At 36.4% G+C, this 21640-nt stretch overlaps 2 protein-coding genes across 3 annotated transcripts in view; one reads left to right on the forward strand and one right to left on the reverse strand.

Annotated features, from left to right (window-relative positions):
* The first annotated feature begins 3750 nt into the window (after positions 1–3750).
* Positions 3751–7474, forward strand: LOC110113249 (probable pectinesterase/pectinesterase inhibitor 51). The gene is made up of 2 exons (XM_020845739.2): positions 3751–4823; positions 6727–7474. The coding sequence occupies exons 1-2, from the start codon at positions 3917–3919 to the stop codon at positions 7416–7418; spliced, it is 1599 nt and encodes a 532-aa protein (XP_020701398.1). The 5' UTR covers positions 3751–3916; the 3' UTR covers positions 7419–7474.
* Positions 7475–10054: 2580 nt separating this feature from the next.
* Positions 10055–21640, reverse strand: part of LOC110113207 (putative UDP-glucuronate:xylan alpha-glucuronosyltransferase 3) — a 36341-nt gene continuing 24755 nt past the window's right edge. For both annotated transcript variants that reach the window (XM_020845677.2, XM_028692223.1), the window contains exons 4-5: positions 11232–11878; positions 10055–11143 (exon numbers count right to left, since the gene is read on the reverse strand). In XM_020845677.2, the coding sequence (XP_020701336.1) occupies positions 10116–11143; positions 11232–11878 (1675 nt within the window). In that variant the 3' untranslated portion in view covers positions 10055–10115. The remainder of the gene's footprint in view (positions 11144–11231; positions 11879–21640) is intronic.

Raw genomic sequence — 21640 nt, forward strand, 5'->3', positions numbered from 1 at the left:
TATTATGTTTTATGCAATGATCTTAATTTCATAAATATCTCCTTTAAACTTAAATCTCAAACCGCCATAAATCCTGATATATGTTACCAAACAGTTTCTCAGGATTTAACAAAATTTAACATTTAACATACCAAACAGTTTTTAGGATTTAGCACATTTCGGATTTACTAAATCCGGATTTACAGGATTTATTAAATCCCACTAAAGTTAAATCCCACTTGTTGCCAAACAGCCCCTTAGAATAAAAAAATGAGTCTTATTTAAAAATTTTTATGTAAAACTTTCCACAATGCATCTTATCTTGATTGGAAGTTTTCTTTACAAATCAAAAGGTTTTGGGTTTGAGTTTTGCTTATGAGGCATGTGTGTGAATTTGTCTTAATCGGCCTAAATGTCAAAAAAACCTTTCCACCATTAAGATTTCATTTGGGATGGCTTTCTTAATGCTTCTTAAAAGTGATTTGTAGTAAAAAATTAAATTTATTATAAAAAAACTATTTTAAGAAACAGTAAGAAAGTTATTTCAAACGAAGTCTAAGGCTTTCGTTTGGGACGGTTTTCTTTCTGCTTCTTGAAGCAGCTTTCTAGTACAAAGTTTTTTATTTTTGTACTAAAAAACTGTTTCAAGAAGTGAAAAGAAAGCCGTCCCAAACGAATCCTAACTCTTTTACACATATAAATATTATATTATTTAAATTAAAAACAAATTACAGGACAAAAATAACCTAACAAAACCGAAATGACAACTTGTGTTATTCTCGGCAAGCTGAAAATAATGAAATTGAAAAAAGGAAAAAAAAAGGTCAACGCCTGATTATTCTTTGATTATTAATGTTGACAGATTCAAGCCATCTTTCTATTCTAGAACATGGAAGCTAGGAGCATTCCAAAAGAGAACAAACCACCAATGGTATATTTTCTTCATTACATTGCCATTTTGATTTTATGAGAATGAATTTTTCAGTTATATTATTTGCTAGAAAATTTATGATAACAAAACATTTGGAAAATATCTTAGTTTTTATAAAGTTTCATCACAAATAAATAAAAGTTGTAAGAGTTCAAAAAAAATTTTATAAGAGAAAATTACGAGACCTGATCTACCTGCAATAAGCCAATTTATATTTGTAGGTGCAAGAATATACTCCTATCTATAATAGAGAAATATGAAATTATACCATTTAATATAATTTAGTTCTCTTGTAAGGATCATAGAAGTCAGATTTTCATGAACAGAATTGAAACTCAGTAACGAGATTGGTTATTAACAATTAAGTAAAAATAGTCTATTGATGGAAGTCAAGTGATGGTGACAATAATTATTGATGGTGGTCATCAGCGATGATCTGCTAGTAAATATAAAAAAGTTTTTAGTCCTCTCAACTCTCGAAGCCCATTCATGTAGAAAAATGAGGCCATATTCATAATTTTTTAGAGGGTCATAATTCAACCGCTTTGATCATATATTATTTATCTAGTATTTGAGTAGTTTAATAATGTTAGAATCTAATGATCTTGAGCTCGTTGAATTCAACTCATCAAGTCGCTAAATTTAAGTATAAGCACACAATATTTTGTTGATAAAACTTGAAATTTCTAAATATGCTTGAAATATTTGTTTTGAACTCGTTCAAAGAATGATCAGTCGGATCAATTACAATGCTTATGAGTTATTCTTGTTAAGACATTCATTTTAATTATAAATTTGCTAAAATTGGAGGTCGGGTGATTCTAATTTCATATGTTTATATTTCATATATTACTTTGAAATTCGTGCCCCCTAGTCAATTTTTTTTATATATCTATATAACTTTGGCTTCATTTGGAATAACATTTTTATTGTTTCTTAAAACAACATTTTAGTTTAAAAATTAAAATTTTTATACTAACAATCTGTTTTAAGAAACAGTAAAAAAGCTGTCCCACGTGAAGCCTTAATGAACAAAATTTTTGTTTAGATTACATTTAAAGAAAATCCCTTTCTTTAGCTATTAGGCCATTGAACCATTCCCCTTTTTTTTCACACCATAATAGTCAAAAGAGCATGCCTCTGCGTTGACCAAAAGTGATAAATTATTGTTAAGGTCAACCCTTTTTGGTCAACAATTTTGTGGTCAACTCATAAGTCATAAATTATTCATTCTCCATCCAATTCAAAATGGACCGCGTAGTCCTTTTTTAAACGGTAGGATCAAATTTTAAACACGTGTTAATTTTATATATTTTGGTTCATTTTGTTACGATATTGATTAATGCAATAATTAGTTTAGAACATATCGCATCACTAATCATAATCCGAACAGCTTAATCTTTGAATAAAATCATTAATTTTCATGTTTAGCTTAGTAAATAAAAGCGCTTATAATAATTAGTTTATATCAAGCTAATTATTAAGCATCTATTCAGGACAATTACAATATTTTATAAAAAAATTTGTGAAATTGTTAGGAGGAATTATTGTTTTTTTTAATTGTAATGAATTTATGTATATATAACATGTCCGATCACACATTGAGTTGTGTTGCGTCCTGGAGTTCACAACAGTAGATAAGTATAAATTTTAATATCTAAACTTTGTACAAAGTCCAACACGTATACAGATAAAGAGAGAGAGGGGGCAGTAGCATATATAAGAGACACCAAAATTTTTACGTGAAAAAATTCTAAAAAGGAGAAAAACCACATGGCTTATTAGATCATTTTGAATGAATCTTCTATTATTTGCAGTTGAGTACAAATGATGCCCTTCTTTAAGGCAATGCCTTAGCTTGATATAACAAATTTACATCATATAGAGTGTGTAACATGATGAGACTTGAAAAAATGACTATTGATACATCTGTTTGGTTGGTAAAATCATAGTCAACGGGCAATGGAGCTCAGAAAAGATTGTAGTATGATGACGGTGGTCAAAGGGATCATAGCCGGCGAGTGATAGTAGTTAGAAAAGACCATTGTATGGCAATGAAGGACATCAATCTAGCTATGGAGGTCGGAAGGGTCGTAGTCATCGAACGACAGTGGCCAAAAAGATCGGTAGGCTGCCGGGTGGAAATCCGACGGTGGTTGAGGATAAGTCTGGTGGTAAGAGAGCTCTCTTACTTTTTTCCTTTTCTTTTTGTTTGGGCTTCCTTCTCTCTCTCTCTCTCTCTCTCTCTCTCTCTCTCTCTCTCCTTCCCCCTCATGGGGGTCTCCTTCTATGAGAAATGAGGGGTTTATTTATAGTTTTATGAGAGTGACATAACTAGTAAATATGAGGAAGATCAAGGATAAATTGTGAGTGATTTTAATGGACGATCGATGTTAAATCCCTTGGTCGTGGACCGTTTATTAGGTATTTGAAGACCCTAATGATATCAAAATTTGACAATCTTGGGCTCGTTGGATTCATCTCGTTGAGCCGCTCGTTTGGACTAAAAGAATTTCATGTTAGAAACCATTTGGTAATCCAAATTATAGTTTGAACCCTCCAAAGGCGCTTCACGTCTTTAATTTGGTCTCATTTGGCTCGGATTGAATGGAATTTAATGTCTTTGGGTTCATATTTTCGAGACAATCACTTCGACTATAAGTTTGCTTTGGAGTTCAGATGGTCTTCGGTTTAATTTTTAAAGTTTATAATATTGATTTTGCTTCGAGATTCGTGCCCGATCAACATATATTTTTTGATGATATATCAAGTTGTAATCGTGTCAATAAATTTTTAACACGTTAAGAAAAAAAAAGCCTGCTAAGTACCCACCCCACTAACACATTACCCCAACAGACGGTGGTGGAAAGGGCACCACGCCCTTTCGTATACTCCATTTGGACTGCGAGGGTTGAAAAACCCTCACGCTTTTCGCCCCTTTCTTTTCTTCCTCAATAAAACAAGGCAAAGGAGGCGAAGAGGCAATCCCTCAAACACTTCTCCTCTATGGCCACTACACTTCTCTCCCTCTTCCTCCTCCTCGCCGCCGTTTCCTCCTCCGCCGCCGCCGACTCCTCTCTATTGCCGGTTATCCTCAACGCCTGCAAGGCCAGCCGCTTCCCCGACTCCTGTGCCGACCGCCTCTGCAATTCAACCCCTCCCATTCCCCCCAATGCCTCCGCCTCCTACATTATTCTCACCATCTTCAATACCTCCCTCTCCGATCTCTTCACCGCTAGCTCCACCGTTCAATCCATCCTCGATTCATCCGCCTCAAACCTCAATCGCACCAACGCCGCGCGTATCTGTCTCGAGGTCCTTTCCTATTCTACTCATCGCCTCTCCGCCGCCGCCTCTTCCGACCTCCTTTCCCCCGATTCACGCACCTGGGCCGGCGCCTCCCTCCTCTACCAATACGACTGCTGGTCCGCTCTCAAATACGTCAACGGAACCTCCCAGGTTGCCGCCGCAATGACCTTCCTCACCGACCTCAGTAATCGCACCAGCGACGGCCTCTCGATGCTGGCCGCGCTCCACCGCTACGGCGCCAATACCTCTCTCTGGGGCCCGCCACAGACCGAGCGCGATGGGTACTGGGACTCGCCGTCGGAGATCCCGGCGATCGACGGCTACCGCGGGGTTCCGGTGGACCTGCCGGCGAATTTCACTGTATGTAAGGACGAAGGGTGCGATTATAAGACGGTCCAGGCGGCGGTGGATGCGGCGCCGGCGTACGTCTCCGGCGGGCGATTCGTGATCTGGATCAAGGCGGGCGTCTACGACGAGATCGTGCGGGTGCCGATCGAGAAGACCAATTTGGTATTTGTCGGGGACGGCATGAGCAAAACTGTCATTACGGGTGACCTTAATGCCGACCAGGTCGGCGTCACAACCTATAGCACCGCCACCGTCGGTAAGTAGACTTTTTTTTATTTTCTTCATTTTTCTTATAATTTTTTTAATTTTGACTTAATTACATCTTATTTTTCTTATGATTTTTTTAAATTTAACGTAATATTATAAAATATGTGATTTAAATTTATGATTTTAAAATAATAATATTTTTTCCAATCAATACGCCATAAATATTTTAAATAAATTTTTTATTAAAACCTTGATTTCGATTTTTTTGTTTAAAAAATACAATAAATTATGATTCTATTTATATTGTTTCTAAAAGTATAAATTTGCTTATTCAAATTTCTCTTAATTATTCAAATTCTTTTGGTCAATTAGATGCACTAATTTTCGTTTAGTTTTTTAATAACTATGAATTCTCCCATTGTTCTACTCGTAATTAACGGCAATAATCATGGGCAGCTTTAGAAAGCTAGATTTGCAATCATTTATATATGGGATGTATTTGTATTTTTATATATAAATAAACAAATTCCATAATAATAAAAATTATAAATTTCTTCTAACAAATATTAAGGATTTGCATATCGTTATATATTTTATGTCTAAATCTTTATCTTTACATATATAACATCTTAATATCTAAATTTGATAAAATATATAATTTATATTAAGTTATCTAAAATAAAATATATAAATACTTATTTATTTTTCAATGAATAAATTATCATTAAGACATTCCTAGCTTGAAACAAAACTTCTGAATGAATATAAATATTATAAATTTAATAGAGAAAGGAAAAATGGAGAATGAAGCAGGTAGATGAGGAGAAGATGGGATATAGGAGTTCAAAATCAAACACGAATCGTGCTATTATCGAGCTTAATGTCGAGCTTGTTCGCGAACTTCAAATGATGCTATTCGCGAACATAAATGAGCCGAACACATTAGTGTTCAAGTTTGTTTATTTAAGAATCTAGTATTTAAAATATTGTTCAAGTTTGTTTGTTTAGTTAATTAAACGATCACAAACGAGCTTTAATCGAACCGAACAATGAGTAGCTCGTCGAACGTTTGGTTCGCTTGCAGCCCTAAATAGACTAAGGGGTTTGTTTGGGACAGTTTTCTTAATACTTTTTAAAATGGTGTTTTAGTTAAAAAAATTTATTGAATTAGAATTTTTTTTAACTAAAAAGATGTTTTAGAAAGCAATGAAAAAGTTGTCTAGAAGCCTAAGACTTCATTTAAGATGTCTTTTCATACTGTTTTCAAAAGCAGTTTTCTTGCACACAAAAATTTTATACTAAAAAGCTGAAAACTGCTTTAGAAATCAATAAAAAAATTGACCAAACAAAGCCTAAGATGAGTTGTGTTAAATGATCTTGTACGACAACTCGGCACATATATGGTTGACTCATTTAATAAGTTAGTTCGAAATTTCGACATATTTAATTGTTGGGTCGGATTCGGGTTTACATGAAAACTCAATTTTAATTTGAGAGTGGCGTGTTTATTCTTTTTCATAAAATTCCTTTTGTTTGTTGGAATGTTGTTTTTATTTTTGATTAATAAATCTAAACTTAATAGTTGATAAATTAAGTTTTTTTTAATCAAAATAAGTTATTTGGCCTGGATCTTGTCATTAGGGTTGATAGTGGGCTTGGTTTAAGCTGCTCTATTTATTAAAAAGTTGAATTAAAGTCATCTGGATTCAGTTCAGTAAATTAACTTTCTATTAATTTGCAGAAAACAGTCATCATGCACAGTAATTGCCATTATCGTTAAACTTTTTTTAAAAAAAATTTTGTGCAAATTTAACTGAAAAGTCAAAGTCTTTAAGAAGGGCTGAAAGAAAGTGTAATTATATGTAAAATATATAGTTTTTTTCTTAGCAGGCCGGCGTGGTCTGCACTACCGCCCACTGGTATAACGAATTCTGTTCTGTTGTTGCTTACAGCTGTGGCCGGCGACGGGTTCATGGCCCGGGACCTAACATTCCAGAACACGGCGGGGCCCGACGCCCATCAAGCCGTCGCCTTTCGAGCCGATGGCGACTTCACCGTCCTCGACACAGTGGAGCTCTCCGGCCATCAAGACACACTCTACGCCCATTCCCTCCGCCAGTACTACAAATCCTGCATAATCTCCGGCACCGTCGACTTCATCTTCGGCAACTCCGCCGCCGTATTCGACGACTGCCTCATCATCATCGTCACCCGCCAATTCAGTCCCACCAAAGGCGAGTCCGACACCGTCACCGCCCACGGCCGGACCGACCCGGCCCAACCCACCGGCTTCGTCTTCCACAATTGTCAGCTGAACGCCTCCGAAGAATACTGGAGTCTCTACAAGAAGAATCCTTCGCTCCACCGCGTGTACCTTGGGAGGCCATGGAAGGAGTATTCGAGGACCGTTTTTATCAGCTGTTATCTGGAAGAGTTCTTGAAGCCGGAGGGGTGGTTGCCATGGTCGGGGGATTTTGCGCTTGAAACGTTGTACTATGGGGAGTTCGAGAGCAGGGGACCTGGAGCCAATGCGGCGGCGAGGGTGCCGTGGAGTAGCCAGATTCCGGCGGAGCATGTCGGGGTTTATTCAGTGGAGAATTTTATTCAGGGGGATCAGTGGATTCCGACGGCGTCGTCTCGGTAATCCATTTGGAAGATTAATATGATATATTAGTAAATTAATGTTTGTTTTATGATTTATAAAATATTAGAATTATTGTTTCTATTGAGAAGAATAAGGACAATCATAAAAGAGAAATTGAAAGGCTTATTCAGAATGGTAAGCCAAATGGCAAAACAGTCAATTTTTTTTAGTGCTTTGTTTTTCAGATTAAGAGTATATTTTTATTTAGTTATTACTTTTTTTTATTCATTTTTGTATTGGAAATTTATTTTTTTATAATCATATTCATTATTGTGTGGGAGCTATAAATAATTTTTTGTTTATTTTTTTAAAAATATATATATTTATATTCAATTATTTTTTTAATTTCTTTTCTGATAATAATTTTACAATCATCTTTATAAAGAAATTATAGCCATCCCAAAAATACACTAAAGACTATGTATACTCAACATATAAGTTCATCAAAATTGTAAGGTAAAGGAAATCAATAGGCCCAATATGTTTGAAGGAAGCACTAAAAAGACTATATATACTCAACACATGAAGATAATAATAGATAAATTTAAATCCAAAAACAGTGCAATCATACAAAATGCAAATAAGTCAACACGTATATATCATTGAAAATTCGTTAATTTACAAGCAATGGCAAACGCTACCGCGTTTCCCTTACTAATTGCCGTCTTGATCTGGGCCATTGGGCTGGTATTTCAAAACGTCACTTCATACAGCCTGTTTCAAACGAAGCATGGGCTTTTGACTTGGTATTGGGGGCTAATCCAAACTTCTATGGATTAGATATTTTTTCTCCCTTAATATGCAGAGTGTGGGGCCCACTGTCAGATAGAGCAATCAGTGTCAACTTATGACATGAACCTAAATGACCCACCACCACCGACATCCCGCCCGCACGTCCAACCCGTGCATCGTGTTTGCCTTGATAGACCAGTGCGTCCCTTCCACACCTTGTTCCGCTGTCCCGCCCTCACCAAGATAGCTGCGCTCGCTTTGGGCTTGCACCCACTCTTGACGGACACTTGACTACACTGTGCTTGCCCAGGCTAGCGTATCAGGTCGGGTTGACTTAGGTTTGTGGCAATTATGTCATCGTTTAGATTTCATACATATTTGTGTAATTGAGTCAGGTTGGGTTAGAACAGTCGAAGGCCAATCAGTTTTGAGTTAGACCTAAAAACTCATTTTGACACCCCTAGAGCATTGACGCGCATGAAGTAAGAAATCATGAGCGACATGATGTCTATTAAATATTTTAAAGATGATTAAAAACATGACTTTATATTAATGCACAACTTATTTAATTTGATAAGTCAATACATCCAACACAAAATTTTAGGCCACTTAACGCCCATTTCAATGATAGAATTGTTATGAGAGTTGGACATTATGAATGATAGAATACAATGACAATTCAAATCTTTTTAGATGAGTTAAGAAAGCTACAATGAAATCCTAAATACTTTTTATGAATATTAGTTTTATAATAAATATACAATAGGTTTCAAAATAACAACAATTAGCATGAATTTTATTAGCAAAACTACTATCATTTACATGCTAATTATTAAATTCTATGTATCATTAGGTATATCATGATAATATTTCATTGAATTTTACTATCTCAATCAAACAAAATGCTAACTTTACAAGTTTAGCGCAAGCACAAATATAAAACAATAATTTATCCATAGTTTAGTTCATCTACATTAAAAAAAATTATTCCAACAACAACAACCTCAAGCCTTAATCCCATTATGTGTAATCCACTACATGAATTATTTCTATCCTATTAGAAGTCAAATTCTCATTTAATTCAAATAAAAAAAAATGTCATTTCTAATACTTTCTAACAAAATCTTTTTAAATCTATATATTTCTTAACATAGGCCACATCCAATATATCTATTCTCTTAACTGGGTCATCAAAAGGCCGACACTTTGTGACCAATTCTTATATGCTAGAGCTACTCCAACCTTTATACATTTACTCATTCTACATTGTCTCAAAGTGTAAAGCCACTCATCCACCTAATCATCCTCTTCCGGAGAACGAAATTTATTAGAAAAGAAAAAAATAATCAAAATGAGTCTTAAAATCATTGCATTTGATAATTTTGATGAGTGCAATATATAAATAATCAATCAAAATTTATATAATGCACATCTCAAAATAAATTTAAAAAGTTTAAGATTTATCCCAAATAACTTTTATCCTATAAAAATATGAATTTTGGCCTAATTTTAAAGAGTTCAGAACTACCTATATCACCTCCAAACAAAAGCTTAAAAAAGGTAGAGGTAAACCTAAAAAGAGTTGGTTTGAAAATATAAAAAACGATCTTTCTTTATTAGAATAAAATGAGAATTTGACTTTTAACCTGACACGATGGCAAAAAAAGATTCATGTAGCCAACCCTATGTAGTGGGACAAAGGCTTGATGTTGTTGTTGTGTTGTTGTGACAGCTTTCTTAATGCTTTCAAAAGCAATTTTTTAATATAAAATTTTTTAGTTTAAAAAACTTTTATACTAAAAAATCACTTTATAAAACAATAAAAGCCATCCCAAATGATGCCTAAATAAACAAAAATATTACATGAACTGTATGTTGTGTATGGCATGAACTCCCAATGCCAAAAAAAAAAAAAAATCACTTAAGGTTTAATATACCTATGAAAAATTTGAGAAAGCCTGGAGCCTACAAACTGGGAAGAGCAGCAATAGGCTTACCATTTGCAACCGAGGAGCTATTTTCTGTCCCGTTTGTCTCTCCCCAATGCCACAACATACTCTCCCAGAAGCAGAACTCCTCAAAGCAGATATGGAGCCTTGGATCAGTTATGTTCCTCTTCCAATGGCCATCCACATACTTCGCCTTCTCGGCCTGCCTTCGATCCCATTCCAACGCCGCCTTCTGCTTCGATCTCAAAAGGCAAAAGCTCTGCAGGTTCTCTGCCATTGTATCGTGCACTCGCCACCATCTCGCATGCGCTACATCGCTCGCAAATTCCTGCAATATGTCCACATTCCAGTTGCAGTCATAGTCCCTAAAGCATAGCCATGGCTTCAGACCAAGGTAGTGCAGAACATAAAGAACTGGGGGCTCTGCACCAAACAATCTTATCTTCTTCTCTTTTATCTCCTCCTCGTCGCCAATCCAGAAATGCTTCAAGAAGTTCATGTGCTTCGGGATTCGGTGCCACCATGTAAAGATTTCATTCAAGTAGCCTTGGTCTCCTCCATTGTAAGATTCGATCTCATTGATGTGATCCATGAGCATGTGGAATGTGCAATTGGATGGCTCTATAACCATTACACCTGAATTGAAGAGAGTTGCGTTGTTGCCTATGGCGGTTACTTCCGGCATCGCGAAGAGGAAATCGATGTTGCGCAGGATCAGAAGGTCAGCATCAATGAAGATGATCTTGTCATACTCTGTTAGTTGCCAAAGCCTGAATTTGCTGTAATTCCATTCGTTATATGCATCGCGTTCGGCCTTGGGATTTCGGATCCTTTGGATTGTTCTCACCTTCCACCCAGCATCTGCAAGGCCATCACGGTGATGGCTGCTGATTGTTTCATCAACGAGTATGACGAGGTCTCTTGTAGAGCCAGATAAACGAATACTTTGAGCTGCAACAATTGCGCCACAGACGTAAATATGCGCCGAGTGAAGTATTGTAGCATATGCTTCGCGTTGGCGTCCTGATTCAGAATGGGGCCTCACTGTACCAAAAAAATGAAGTTAATGGTAATTTCAGAAGGTTCAAAATAGATTCACGAGTACTGAAAGAAGTGTTACAGGAAAACTAACCATCTGTTATCAGTGGAACTGCTAGTTTGCAGGAACCAACAGGAAGCTGGAGCTTTTCTCCGAGATTTCTTGGATCTGGCCTATAAAGCCAAGCATTTCCTTCACGAATAACCAGATTCTTGCAAGAGAAAAGATTTGGAATGGGAAAGCAATCAGTAAGAAGGATTACATGTGTCTGGAGCTGACCAACGCTAGATTGAGAAGCCAGTTTAGCAGCAGCAAGCTGCAAGTGAAATCGCGCAACATCTCTTGACCAATTCTTAGATGTTTTATTACAAGGAAGCTTGGCAGCAATAAGGTCAAATGAAGCACTTCTTGTTACTCTAGGATCAGGAAGATCTGCGCAAGTAGGCACTTCGTTTTCCTCTTCCTCATCGATCCACTCAGGATATAGATTCTCCCAGGTTAGGTTGGTCTTTGCACTATCAAGTTGCAGAGCAAGTAGTTCTGCACGTGGTAGCAGTTGCTGCCAGGAGTTGATCTCAGTGATGTTGAAATTTAGAAGGCCAACTTCCAATTTTCTTTTCCTACCGTTCAGTTTCGTAACAGCTTTTGAAATTTGCGTCCAGTTAACATTCACATCAGATAGATATCGAGAATCAGAAACAGGGCTTTCCCATATCCATCCAACATCGACAAATCTGGACCTGAATTTGCAATTACTTCATAAATACTATAAAACAATGCTGAAATTTGGTCATAAATTCCCTTCTAACTGATCACAAATATAAACCATTGGAATAATAAGAAATATAATTTAGAGTTTCACTTCAAAATTGTAAGCAGCAACAGCATATTTGCATAAATGTATTTAGATTTGTATTTAAGTATATGCGTCTATGCATTTACACATGAATTTATGCATGTATAAGTGTATGTATGCATACTAGTAATGCAATCCTGGAAGAGAAACAATACGCAAGCAAAGAAAAACAAAGATTTCTCGATGGAATAGTGTTCTAATATTGATTACTGTAAAGAAGCTCCCCTCTCTCCCTCGTCTACTAGTATATATATATTTTGTCTATAATATTTTTAATATTGCTATTACTGACATAACAAGCAAAAAGTAATGCTAGCATGGTAATAATAGAAATGGTACTAATGTAGTGGAATGTGAAGTAGTGGTAAATGCCCTGCTACTTAATTAGTCCTTCCTCTTAACTCAGCATCAATCCTCCCCAGCATCTGAAGAGTTTGACGCCGATTAGCTGATTGCAATAGGTGAGTCATTTAAAGGGTAAAAGGCCCAAATATCAGTTACATTGAAGGTTGGGGAAATGTGCCTATCTGGCGGTAACCATAATATAAGCGTTGTCGTTGGTCTTTGCTATGATAGGTATATGATCGATTTTATGGTGTATCAATTTGGAGAAGGTTCCTGATGGGAAGCATTCTCGACGCAATCTGACCATGACAAGATCACCAACGTGAAAAATCTGCGGTCTGCGATGAGCATCAGCTGCAGTTTTGTAGCAATGGTTGGACTTGGTGAGCTGCTCACGCACATCCATAAGCATTTTGATATACTGATTAGTGAAGGTTGTAGCAGTTGTTGACTTGCACTTAGGTAAAACAACAATGTCACATGCTAGATTAGGTAATTTAGTATATACAATCCTGAAAGGAGACTTACCGGTGGAAAGATTTTCATGGCGTTGTAAGCAAATTCAGCTTTGCTCAGCATGTATTCTCATTGCTTTGGGTTTTCTTGCATCAAACAACGAATCATATTACCTAAATGTGATTGACAACTTCAGTTTGACCATCCGTTTGAGGGTGATAGGCTGAACTCAAACGTAAGTCGGTGCACTATCGTTTCCATAGCTCTCACCAGAAGTGACTGAGGAACTTAACTTCTCGATCAGACATTAGACTTCAAGGTAACCCATGTAAACGAACAATTTCTTGGAAGAAAAGATGTGCAATGTGAAGGGCATTAGATGTTTTCTTACAAGAAATAAAATGCGCCATCTTGGCAAACCTGTAGACGACCAACATAATCAAGTCATTGTCGCACTTGGTTCTGGACAAGCCCAAGACAAAATCTAAACTGAGATCCTCCTAAATAGAATATGGTGTCAATAGGGGCATGTAAAGACCAAAATTTAGAACTCCGACCTTGTAGACTTGACATATGGAACAACCATTTACAAGCCTGAAGACATCGCGGCAAAGACGGGGCAAAAAAAAACAGGAATGTAATTATTGCAGCATCTTGTCACGTCCTGCGTATGCTGCCAGGCCTCTGCAATGGGCTTCACGGATCAAGTATTGCCGCCAGGATGACATTAGAATGCATAATAAATTGTGGGCCAAATTTTTGAAACGAGCAGGTCTGTAGCATCTTTTAGGAGAACAAGCGCAATTAGAAAATTATTTCAGAAGCAGCGGATACGCTGGACCATTTGGCGCATTGAAGAATGCGCCAAATGCATTGGCGCATTACTGTAATGCGCCAATTGGATTAGCGCATTTCAGATGATCCACGGTTTGCGCCAAAACATTAAGCGTATTCAGAGTAGACGACATTTTGATGCAATTTCTGTGCTTGAAAACGTTGTTTGATACTAAGTTCAATCATTCCTATTTTGCCTCATATTATTAACTATAAAAAAAAAACAAATATGGTGCCTCAATTTCAGTGCATGAATATAGAATCTTAATTATTTTGCTGATAAGTTTAATAGTTAAATATGTGTCTTTTAAGTTATATGTATTATATATATTTTTTAACTTAAAATTGATAAATTTAACTATATTAATATTTTCGAAAAATATAATATAAAGTAATTAATTTTTTTTATTTGAAAAATGAGAAGTAATAGGATTGTTTTAAGAAAACCAAATTTTTGAAATTATTCTATAGTCTCAAAAATTTACACGTTAATTTTTACGCTATTCATTTATAGAAAATTATTGGTATATAAGATAAATTTTTGTTATATTTTATTTTTCAATAATAATTACGTGTATAGATGAAGATTGAAATATAATTATAAATAATGAGAATGAATTTAAATAAGAAATAAATGTAATATATAATATCATAAGTTATTTTAATTTAAATCTAAAGTAGAACTAGTTAAATTTTTTAGAGATATTGCAATTGGAAAAGTGCGAAAAATCATTAACACAGATTCATGAAAATACAGGATTTGTTTAGTAATAGAAAGGTTGACATCTGATAAGGATTGAAGAAAAGTAAACAAATTATTATTACATTTGGCTGAGAACTATGCGCATACGCGCTTGATGATGAAAAAAAAAAACTGTTTCCAATATATACACCAACTACTAAAAAGACTAAACATCCTAAGAAATAAATAACAAACAAATTACAAAAATTAGCAAACAGGAGTTCTTCGTTGCAAATACATCAAGAAAAATTAATCATACATTTCACTTTTTGGGAGATCACAAATAAATGTTTTAAAAACTAAAATAAAAATATATTCAAGAAAAATAAAAAAACTAAGGAAAACTGTAATTACCTTTCTCTCTGAAGCTAAGGAAGTGCGAGCAGAGCGCTGAGAAAAGATGCACATTCCCTCTTCACCACAGCTCCGTTTTTATAGGCATTCTACATAACTCTCATTCCCAAAAAAAAAACATTACTCCCATCGCTCAACTCCAAACGCCATATCATTAAAGCCTTATCATTATCACCATCCAGCTGCACTGAATGCCACCCATGCAACGCAAATTGACCGCATTTTTCGGATCTGGTCGGGGATAACGCCAAAGCAGATAATATTCGACAGCTGGAATAGTTCAGGTCTTAAGAATGCGCTGAACATTTAAGCGCATTCTTAAGAATGCGCTTAAATGTTCAGCGCATTGCATAAATGCGCTATACAGATCAGCGCATTCTTTGTATACGCGTTTAATTTCAGCGCATTCTACAATACGCCGTACTTTATAGCGTAATTGCTTCTTTTAAAATTTATTCCGAATTACGCTTCTTCCCCTAATAACGCCACGAATCGTGCTTCTTCCTAAAATTTTGCCTAAATTGTGTCGGAACAAGAAGCCATGACGTATAGAGTACTCGTTAATAGTTTCAACATTCAGGCATTATTTCCAAATCTCACCAAAGTCAAGATCAATGATATACAACTCTTTAAGAAACTCCAAACCTGTAATTTCTGTTTGTAACTGTGTGAAAAGAGCAGCTTTCTTGCTGAGCACATCGGCCACGCGGTTTTGTGATCCAAAGTTGTGCTTGAGATCAAATGAAAATTTTTGGAGAAATTTATCTAACTAGCATGCATTTTGTTAACATTCTTTTGGTTGCTTATGTATTGTATAGCTTTATTATCACTGTAAAGGATGAAGTCTTGATGTAATAGATAGTACTCTCATTGTTAAAGTGCACAAGTCATTGCATAAAGTTCTTGCTCATAAGTCATCCATTTGTCTTGCTGGACATAGCTTTTCACTGAAAAAAAAACAATGGGTTTGCCTTTCTAAGAAAGTAGTGCACCTATGCCAATAGATGAAGCATCAACATCAACTGTGAACAACTTATCAAAGCTAGGAAGTGCCAATACTGGAGTTGAACTTAGTGCCTTTGTGATTGCTTCAAAGCTCTGTTGTTGCTCAATCCCCCATTGAAAAATACCTTGGATTGGAGGCATTCACTTATTGGAGCCATAATAATACTGAAGCCTTTAATAAATTTGCAAAAGAAGTTTGCCAACCATGACAGCTCCAAATATAAAAAAAAAAGGACGGGGAACTGGCCAATCTTTCATTGCAGCCACCTTATGTGGATCCATGTGGACACCCTCCTAGGAAATTATGAAGCCATGGAAATGGACTTTGGGTGCAACAAATTCACATTTGGGAAGATTAATAAATAATTTGTGATGTTGTAATACTTCAAAGAGAGCCTCAAAATGTTTGATATGTTGTTCCAAATTACTGCTATAAACCAATATATTATCGATGTAGACAATATAAAATTTACCCAAAAAAGATTTTAATACCTCATTCATCATCCTCATGAAGGTAGAGGGTCCGTTACATAATCCAAACAGCATCACTTTCCACTCATACAATCCTTGTGGCATTTTAAAAGTAGTCTTTCATTCATCCCAAGGCAAAGTGTAATCTGATTATACCCACTACGGAGATCTAATTTGGAAAAGATAGAAGAACTTGTAAGCTGGTCAATCACATCAATTCGTGGTACCCGAAACTGTATTTAATGGTAATTTTGTTAATGGCTCCACTATCTATGCACATGCGACACTTGCTATCTTTTTTTGAAACAAGTAATGCAAGAACTGCACATGGACTCATGCTTGTTTGAATGAGCATTTTGTCTAAGAGATCATCAATTATTGTCTATAAGATATCCTGCTCTTTTGGACTCAATCTATAGTGATGTAGATTAGAAATGGTTGCACCTAGAATAAGGCGATGTGGTGATGTATACCTCGTAGAGGAGGAAGTTCTGTGGGACCAAGGTCTTTAAATAGGTCTAAGAGTCTACCTATCTCAATGCTAACTTGATTTTGACTACAATGAGTATTCAATTCAATTAAAAGCAAAGAAAACATAGGAATTGATTTCTTCCAGCAGTGAAGTAGTGTAGGTCCCAAGATTATATGCATTGCCGCTGTATTAGTCTGCCCAGAAATCTGTAATTTATGATCATTTGAGCTCGGTAGCAGTCTTAAACGCATACCCTTCCATTCAAAGGAATATACATTTGCTCTACCATCATATTAGCTCCAACATAGAATTGCTATGGTCTAACCCAATATGAGGCAACAAACATCCATATCTAAGACGTCGCACAACACGTCGCAAATGTATTGTTTCCCTATGGAAAATGTTACTCGACACATTTCTGTAACCAAGATTTTCATACTTTTTTTCACCCAGCTGATTCTATATCGATATGGGTTTTTGGTAGTTTTGAGTTGAAGGTTTTGAACGACTAATCTAGAAATGATGTTCTTAGTGCACCCACTATCCATTAAAAGGTCACAAAACTTTCCGTTAATGGTGCATCTTTTTCTGAATACAGCATTTCTTTGTGAATTGATGCTTTGTCGAGGAGCTAGCAGCAATTTTTTCATAACACATACTAGTAGTTCTCCCTCGTCACTCGTCACCGTGAAGTTCTTCTATTTCTCCGTCTCCTTCCAATTCCATGTTGATGGGATCATTTTCTTCTTCAGCTTCCAAAATGTGTACCTGCTGCCTTTGTGGACATTCATTAGACTTGTGATCGGTTTGGAAACAACGAAAGCATTTGAATGTAGATGGCTTGGCATATGGATTTTCCTTAGCAGCTGCCTTAGGTTTCAGTTGAGATTTGCTATCCATATTGATGTTAGCTGAAGATATCGGCTGCACAGCTTGGTTAGAGGAATTTGCAATATGAGCGACTTTCACAGCATGTGAATTGCTCTTGTTAGATGCCGAAATTGGTTCATGCCAATGACGTCGACTGTAAGAGGTCTTAAATTGGCAATTCTTATGCATTTCAACATTTAATGTGAAGTTTATAGCCTAAGAAAGTGAGCAAACCGAATTCAACTCTAATTTATCTTGGATGTTATCCTTTAGACTGCCAATATAACAGGCTACCAATTGATTGGCAGATTCATTAAGATTATTTCTAGCACTCAACCGACTAAACTCTTCCGTGTACTCACTTACAGATCTTGTTCATTCTGAGCAATGCTGATACCTCATGTATAAAATCAGTTCGAAGTCTGTAGGTAGGAATTGCGATCTCAATATCTGCTTCATCCGAAGCCAACTGCATACCCAACCATTACCTTCTTGTTGCCTCATCTGTATAATTTGTGCCCACTAAGCACTAGCACCGCCCTTCAGTCCATAGGTGATGTATTTCACTTGTTTGTCAGGATCAATCTCCATGTAGTCGAAGAAATTTTCAACAGCTTTCTCCCAATCTAGATAGTCCTCTATATGCAAATGCCCATAAAAAAATAGAATGTCCATTTTAACTTTAAATTCACCAGGGTATCTTTGGTAGGGCAGTGGATGCCAGTACGTAGGGTAATCTTGGTAATACTCATTACCATCATCGTCTTCCTCTGAGTTCATCAAATCTGACTCATAATGCATTTGCGCATCATCCTCAGAGTCGGATATTTCTTGGGTCTGTAGAGGGATTCGACATCCGTGTCGTCTAGGGACCATTCCTCTTCAAGCGGCTAGCCTGGTTGCCAATGTGTCATCACTACGAAGCTAATGGGGTGGGTTCGTGGTCCGTTTGAGATTGAACTCACAACGCATCTCAACGGTTAGCCACTGAACATCAGCTGACAACTCCTCGAGTTGATGGTTGATACTGGCCTGGTTTGCCCCAAGGTTTAAAATTGCGTAAATAAGCCTCGAGGCGGTCTGAGGCGTAAGCCTCACGGACACAGAATTGCATAAATGAAAAAATAAGGGTTTTAGCAGGAAAATAATAGCAATATTGTACCTTACAATAAAAACATCTAAATAATATATGAAAATCGAAAATCACACAAAATAACCATGATCCCTAATGAAAGAATCGAAAATCACACAAAATAATTCAAAAAATCTAAAACCTTAGAATTTCTTTCACTTCAAAAATCTAACCAAAAACTAAAAAAAAAACCTAAAATCGTTTGTGGATTTCTCCTACAAGGCGGCCGGACACTTCAAGTTCGCCGGAGAGAGGCGACGCCGGTGGGAGAGGCGGCGGGAAGGGTGGCCGACCGTGCGGGAGGGGCTCTGTTTCGCGAACAGGAGCTTGCGGGCGGAGCTTTATCGGGAAAAGCCTGAGCCGAACGAGTGTAGGGAAAAAAAAATGAGTCATTTTAAGTAGGGTGGGGCCAACGGGTGAGGCGTACGCCTCACCCATTATTGCGTAATTGCGCCATTGAGGCGCGCCTCACACAGGGTGAGGCGTACGCCTCATTCAAGCCCCAAATTGCGTGCGCCTCGAGGCGCCTTTGGGAAGAATTGCGCAAAGGCGCGCCTCTCATTGCGCAATTTTAAACAGAGGTTTGCCCATAGAGCCTCAAAGGCTTCGATTGTCGTCGATGACTGGTTCTTTGCTACGATCCACCATCTCTCCAAGTATTGGTTCTGATACCACCTAAAGAAATCCTAAAAGATAAATAATACGCTAGCAAAGAAAAATAGAGAGAATTCTCAATAGAATAGTGTTCTAATATTGATAACTTTCTCCTCTATATCCCTCGTTTACTAGTATATATATTTTTGTCTATAATATTTTTAATATTGCTAATACTGACATAACAAGAAAAAAGCGATACTACTACGATAATAACAGAAATGGTACTAATGTAGTAGAATGTCAAGTAGTGGTAAAATGCCCTGCTATTAATTAGTCCTGCCTCTTAACATGCTCTGCATCAACTAGTCTAGAAATTTATCATATGAGATCAAAATCAAATCAGTTTTTAACTCAAATCGAAGTTAATGAACCATGTCTAACTTGAATTGAATTGAACTAGCTTATAACAAAATTTGACTTGGCTTGAGATAAAATTGAATAACTTTTAGTTGACCTCAAAGCAAGGTTATATCGCAAGATATGATATTATTAACAGCCCTACACCAACAAAAATTTGCTTCCCCTCAAGAAAATGTTTCTAATGAAACATGTTGCTATAAAATTTCTCTCAATCTCAGCCTCTTTCTTGTGTGTTCTCAATCAAACTATTCTCAAATTTGTCAAAATTGACTATCACTACTCACCTTTATCCTCCAATATATGTTGCACCGATACGCCTATTTATGAAGGCGTGATGTATCAAATACGTGCCAGACACGGATACACATCTGATACGGCACCGATACGTGTCAGATACGGCAAAGTCGTATCCAATTAAAATATTGTTTAATTTGAAAAGGGCATGCATATCAGATACGCGTGTCCATTCAAAAATTTAAAAAATGAAAAAAAAAAAACAATGCGTCGTATTTACTTTCGAGGCTCAAGTGAAGTTCTCACATTTTCGAACACGAGACGAGGCGTTAGGGCTGCTCTTCTTCGAAGTAGAGAGAGAGAGAGAGAGACTGGGGATCGATGCCTGGCAGCGGCAACACTGCTTCGGTGCAAAATGAGGCGATCGATCGGCTCGAGCGTCTCCGGCGTTTGGCCCTGGAGAGTATTGACCTGTTTAAGGATTCCTATTTCATGCGCAACCATCTCGGTATGTCCTTTTCTTCCTAACCCTAACCAACAGACGAACCTCAAGGGAAGTGGCATGAGACGAACCTCGCAAAGAGAACGACTGGAGAGGCTAAGGACGCACCCAATCAACCTCAGCACCACAAGCACAAAATTGTCATTCGGAAGAGTGGTTAGTTTCTAGTTACTTCAAGTCATCACATCTTAAACAGTTATTCCTAAATAAAACAAGCTTTACTATAGAGTCTATAATACAAATTTTACACGTCAATTAACGAGATATGTTTTTCACCTCAATAAAATTTTGATTCCATATTGATTTTAGTTCAAAATGACTTGGGCGAATTGTTCGTCATTATGCCTAAGGTTATGATGATTGTTTCCCTTTGGATAAATCAAATATATTATTTGATTTTTTTTTTCAGAATTTTTTTTTTTTAATTCTATTATGATTAAGCTTAATTTGATATATGTCCCTTTCCTTTTAGCTTCCCTTAAGTTATAGCAAACTATGGAAGATATTCTATTAAACATGTTCTAGGATTGCATATACTTCTAGCGTCAAGCTATGTCTTTTAGTTCATCAAACAAGTTCTAGGATTGCATACATCCAACCGCAAACCATGCTGACTTCTAGTTCATCAAACTATGTCTTATTAATTGAAAAAAAAAGTTTAGCTCTCATATGTTATTTTTATGTATGATTTATAAATTATAATTTCATATCCACGTCGTATCTGTATCCTGTATTTTTAAGAATTGACGTGTCCCGTATCCTTATCATGTCGTATCCATGTCGCCCTATCCATGTCGCTATATCCGTATCGATGCAACATAGCCTCCAATTCAAAATCAAACATTAACATAATCTTCTTGTAGCTTGCATGGAGTCCATGGTAAGAACAAGGAAATGAACTGGTGATAATGAAGAGGTTGATGGGCGCAATGGAGTAACTTATAGAATTATGAAATGAATTAAGGCTATATCAATCCCTAGTAATGCTTAGGTTTTCTTTAATATATAAAAATTATAAAATTCTCATTTAATATATGCAAGTATACATGCCGAATCATGTAATATAGTAATAGAATATATTATTGATCCCATGAGGAATGTATGCTCACTTGCAAACACTAGTACTATCGACTAAAATTACAACAATTATCCTAGTCAATAAAAATAAATGTTGTGAAGATTCAATCACTTCAATAGGGCTTTGGAGGGATT

The sequence above is a fragment of the Dendrobium catenatum genome, unplaced genomic scaffold (genome assembly GCF_001605985.2).
Source record: "Dendrobium catenatum unplaced genomic scaffold, ASM160598v2 original_scaffold_144855, whole genome shotgun sequence".
NCBI classification, from domain to species: domain Eukaryota; kingdom Viridiplantae; phylum Streptophyta; class Magnoliopsida; order Asparagales; family Orchidaceae; genus Dendrobium; species Dendrobium catenatum.

Excerpts from the sequence above, each read along its gene's own strand:
- LOC110113249 (XM_020845739.2), top strand. The coding sequence starts at position 3,917 with ATGGCCACTACACTTCTCTCCCTCTTCCTCCTCCTCGCCGCCGTTTCC. Across the intron at positions 4,824-6,726 it reads CTATAGCACCGCCACCGTCG|CTGTGGCCGGCGACGGGTTC; the intron begins GTAAGTAGACTT and ends TGTTGCTTACAG.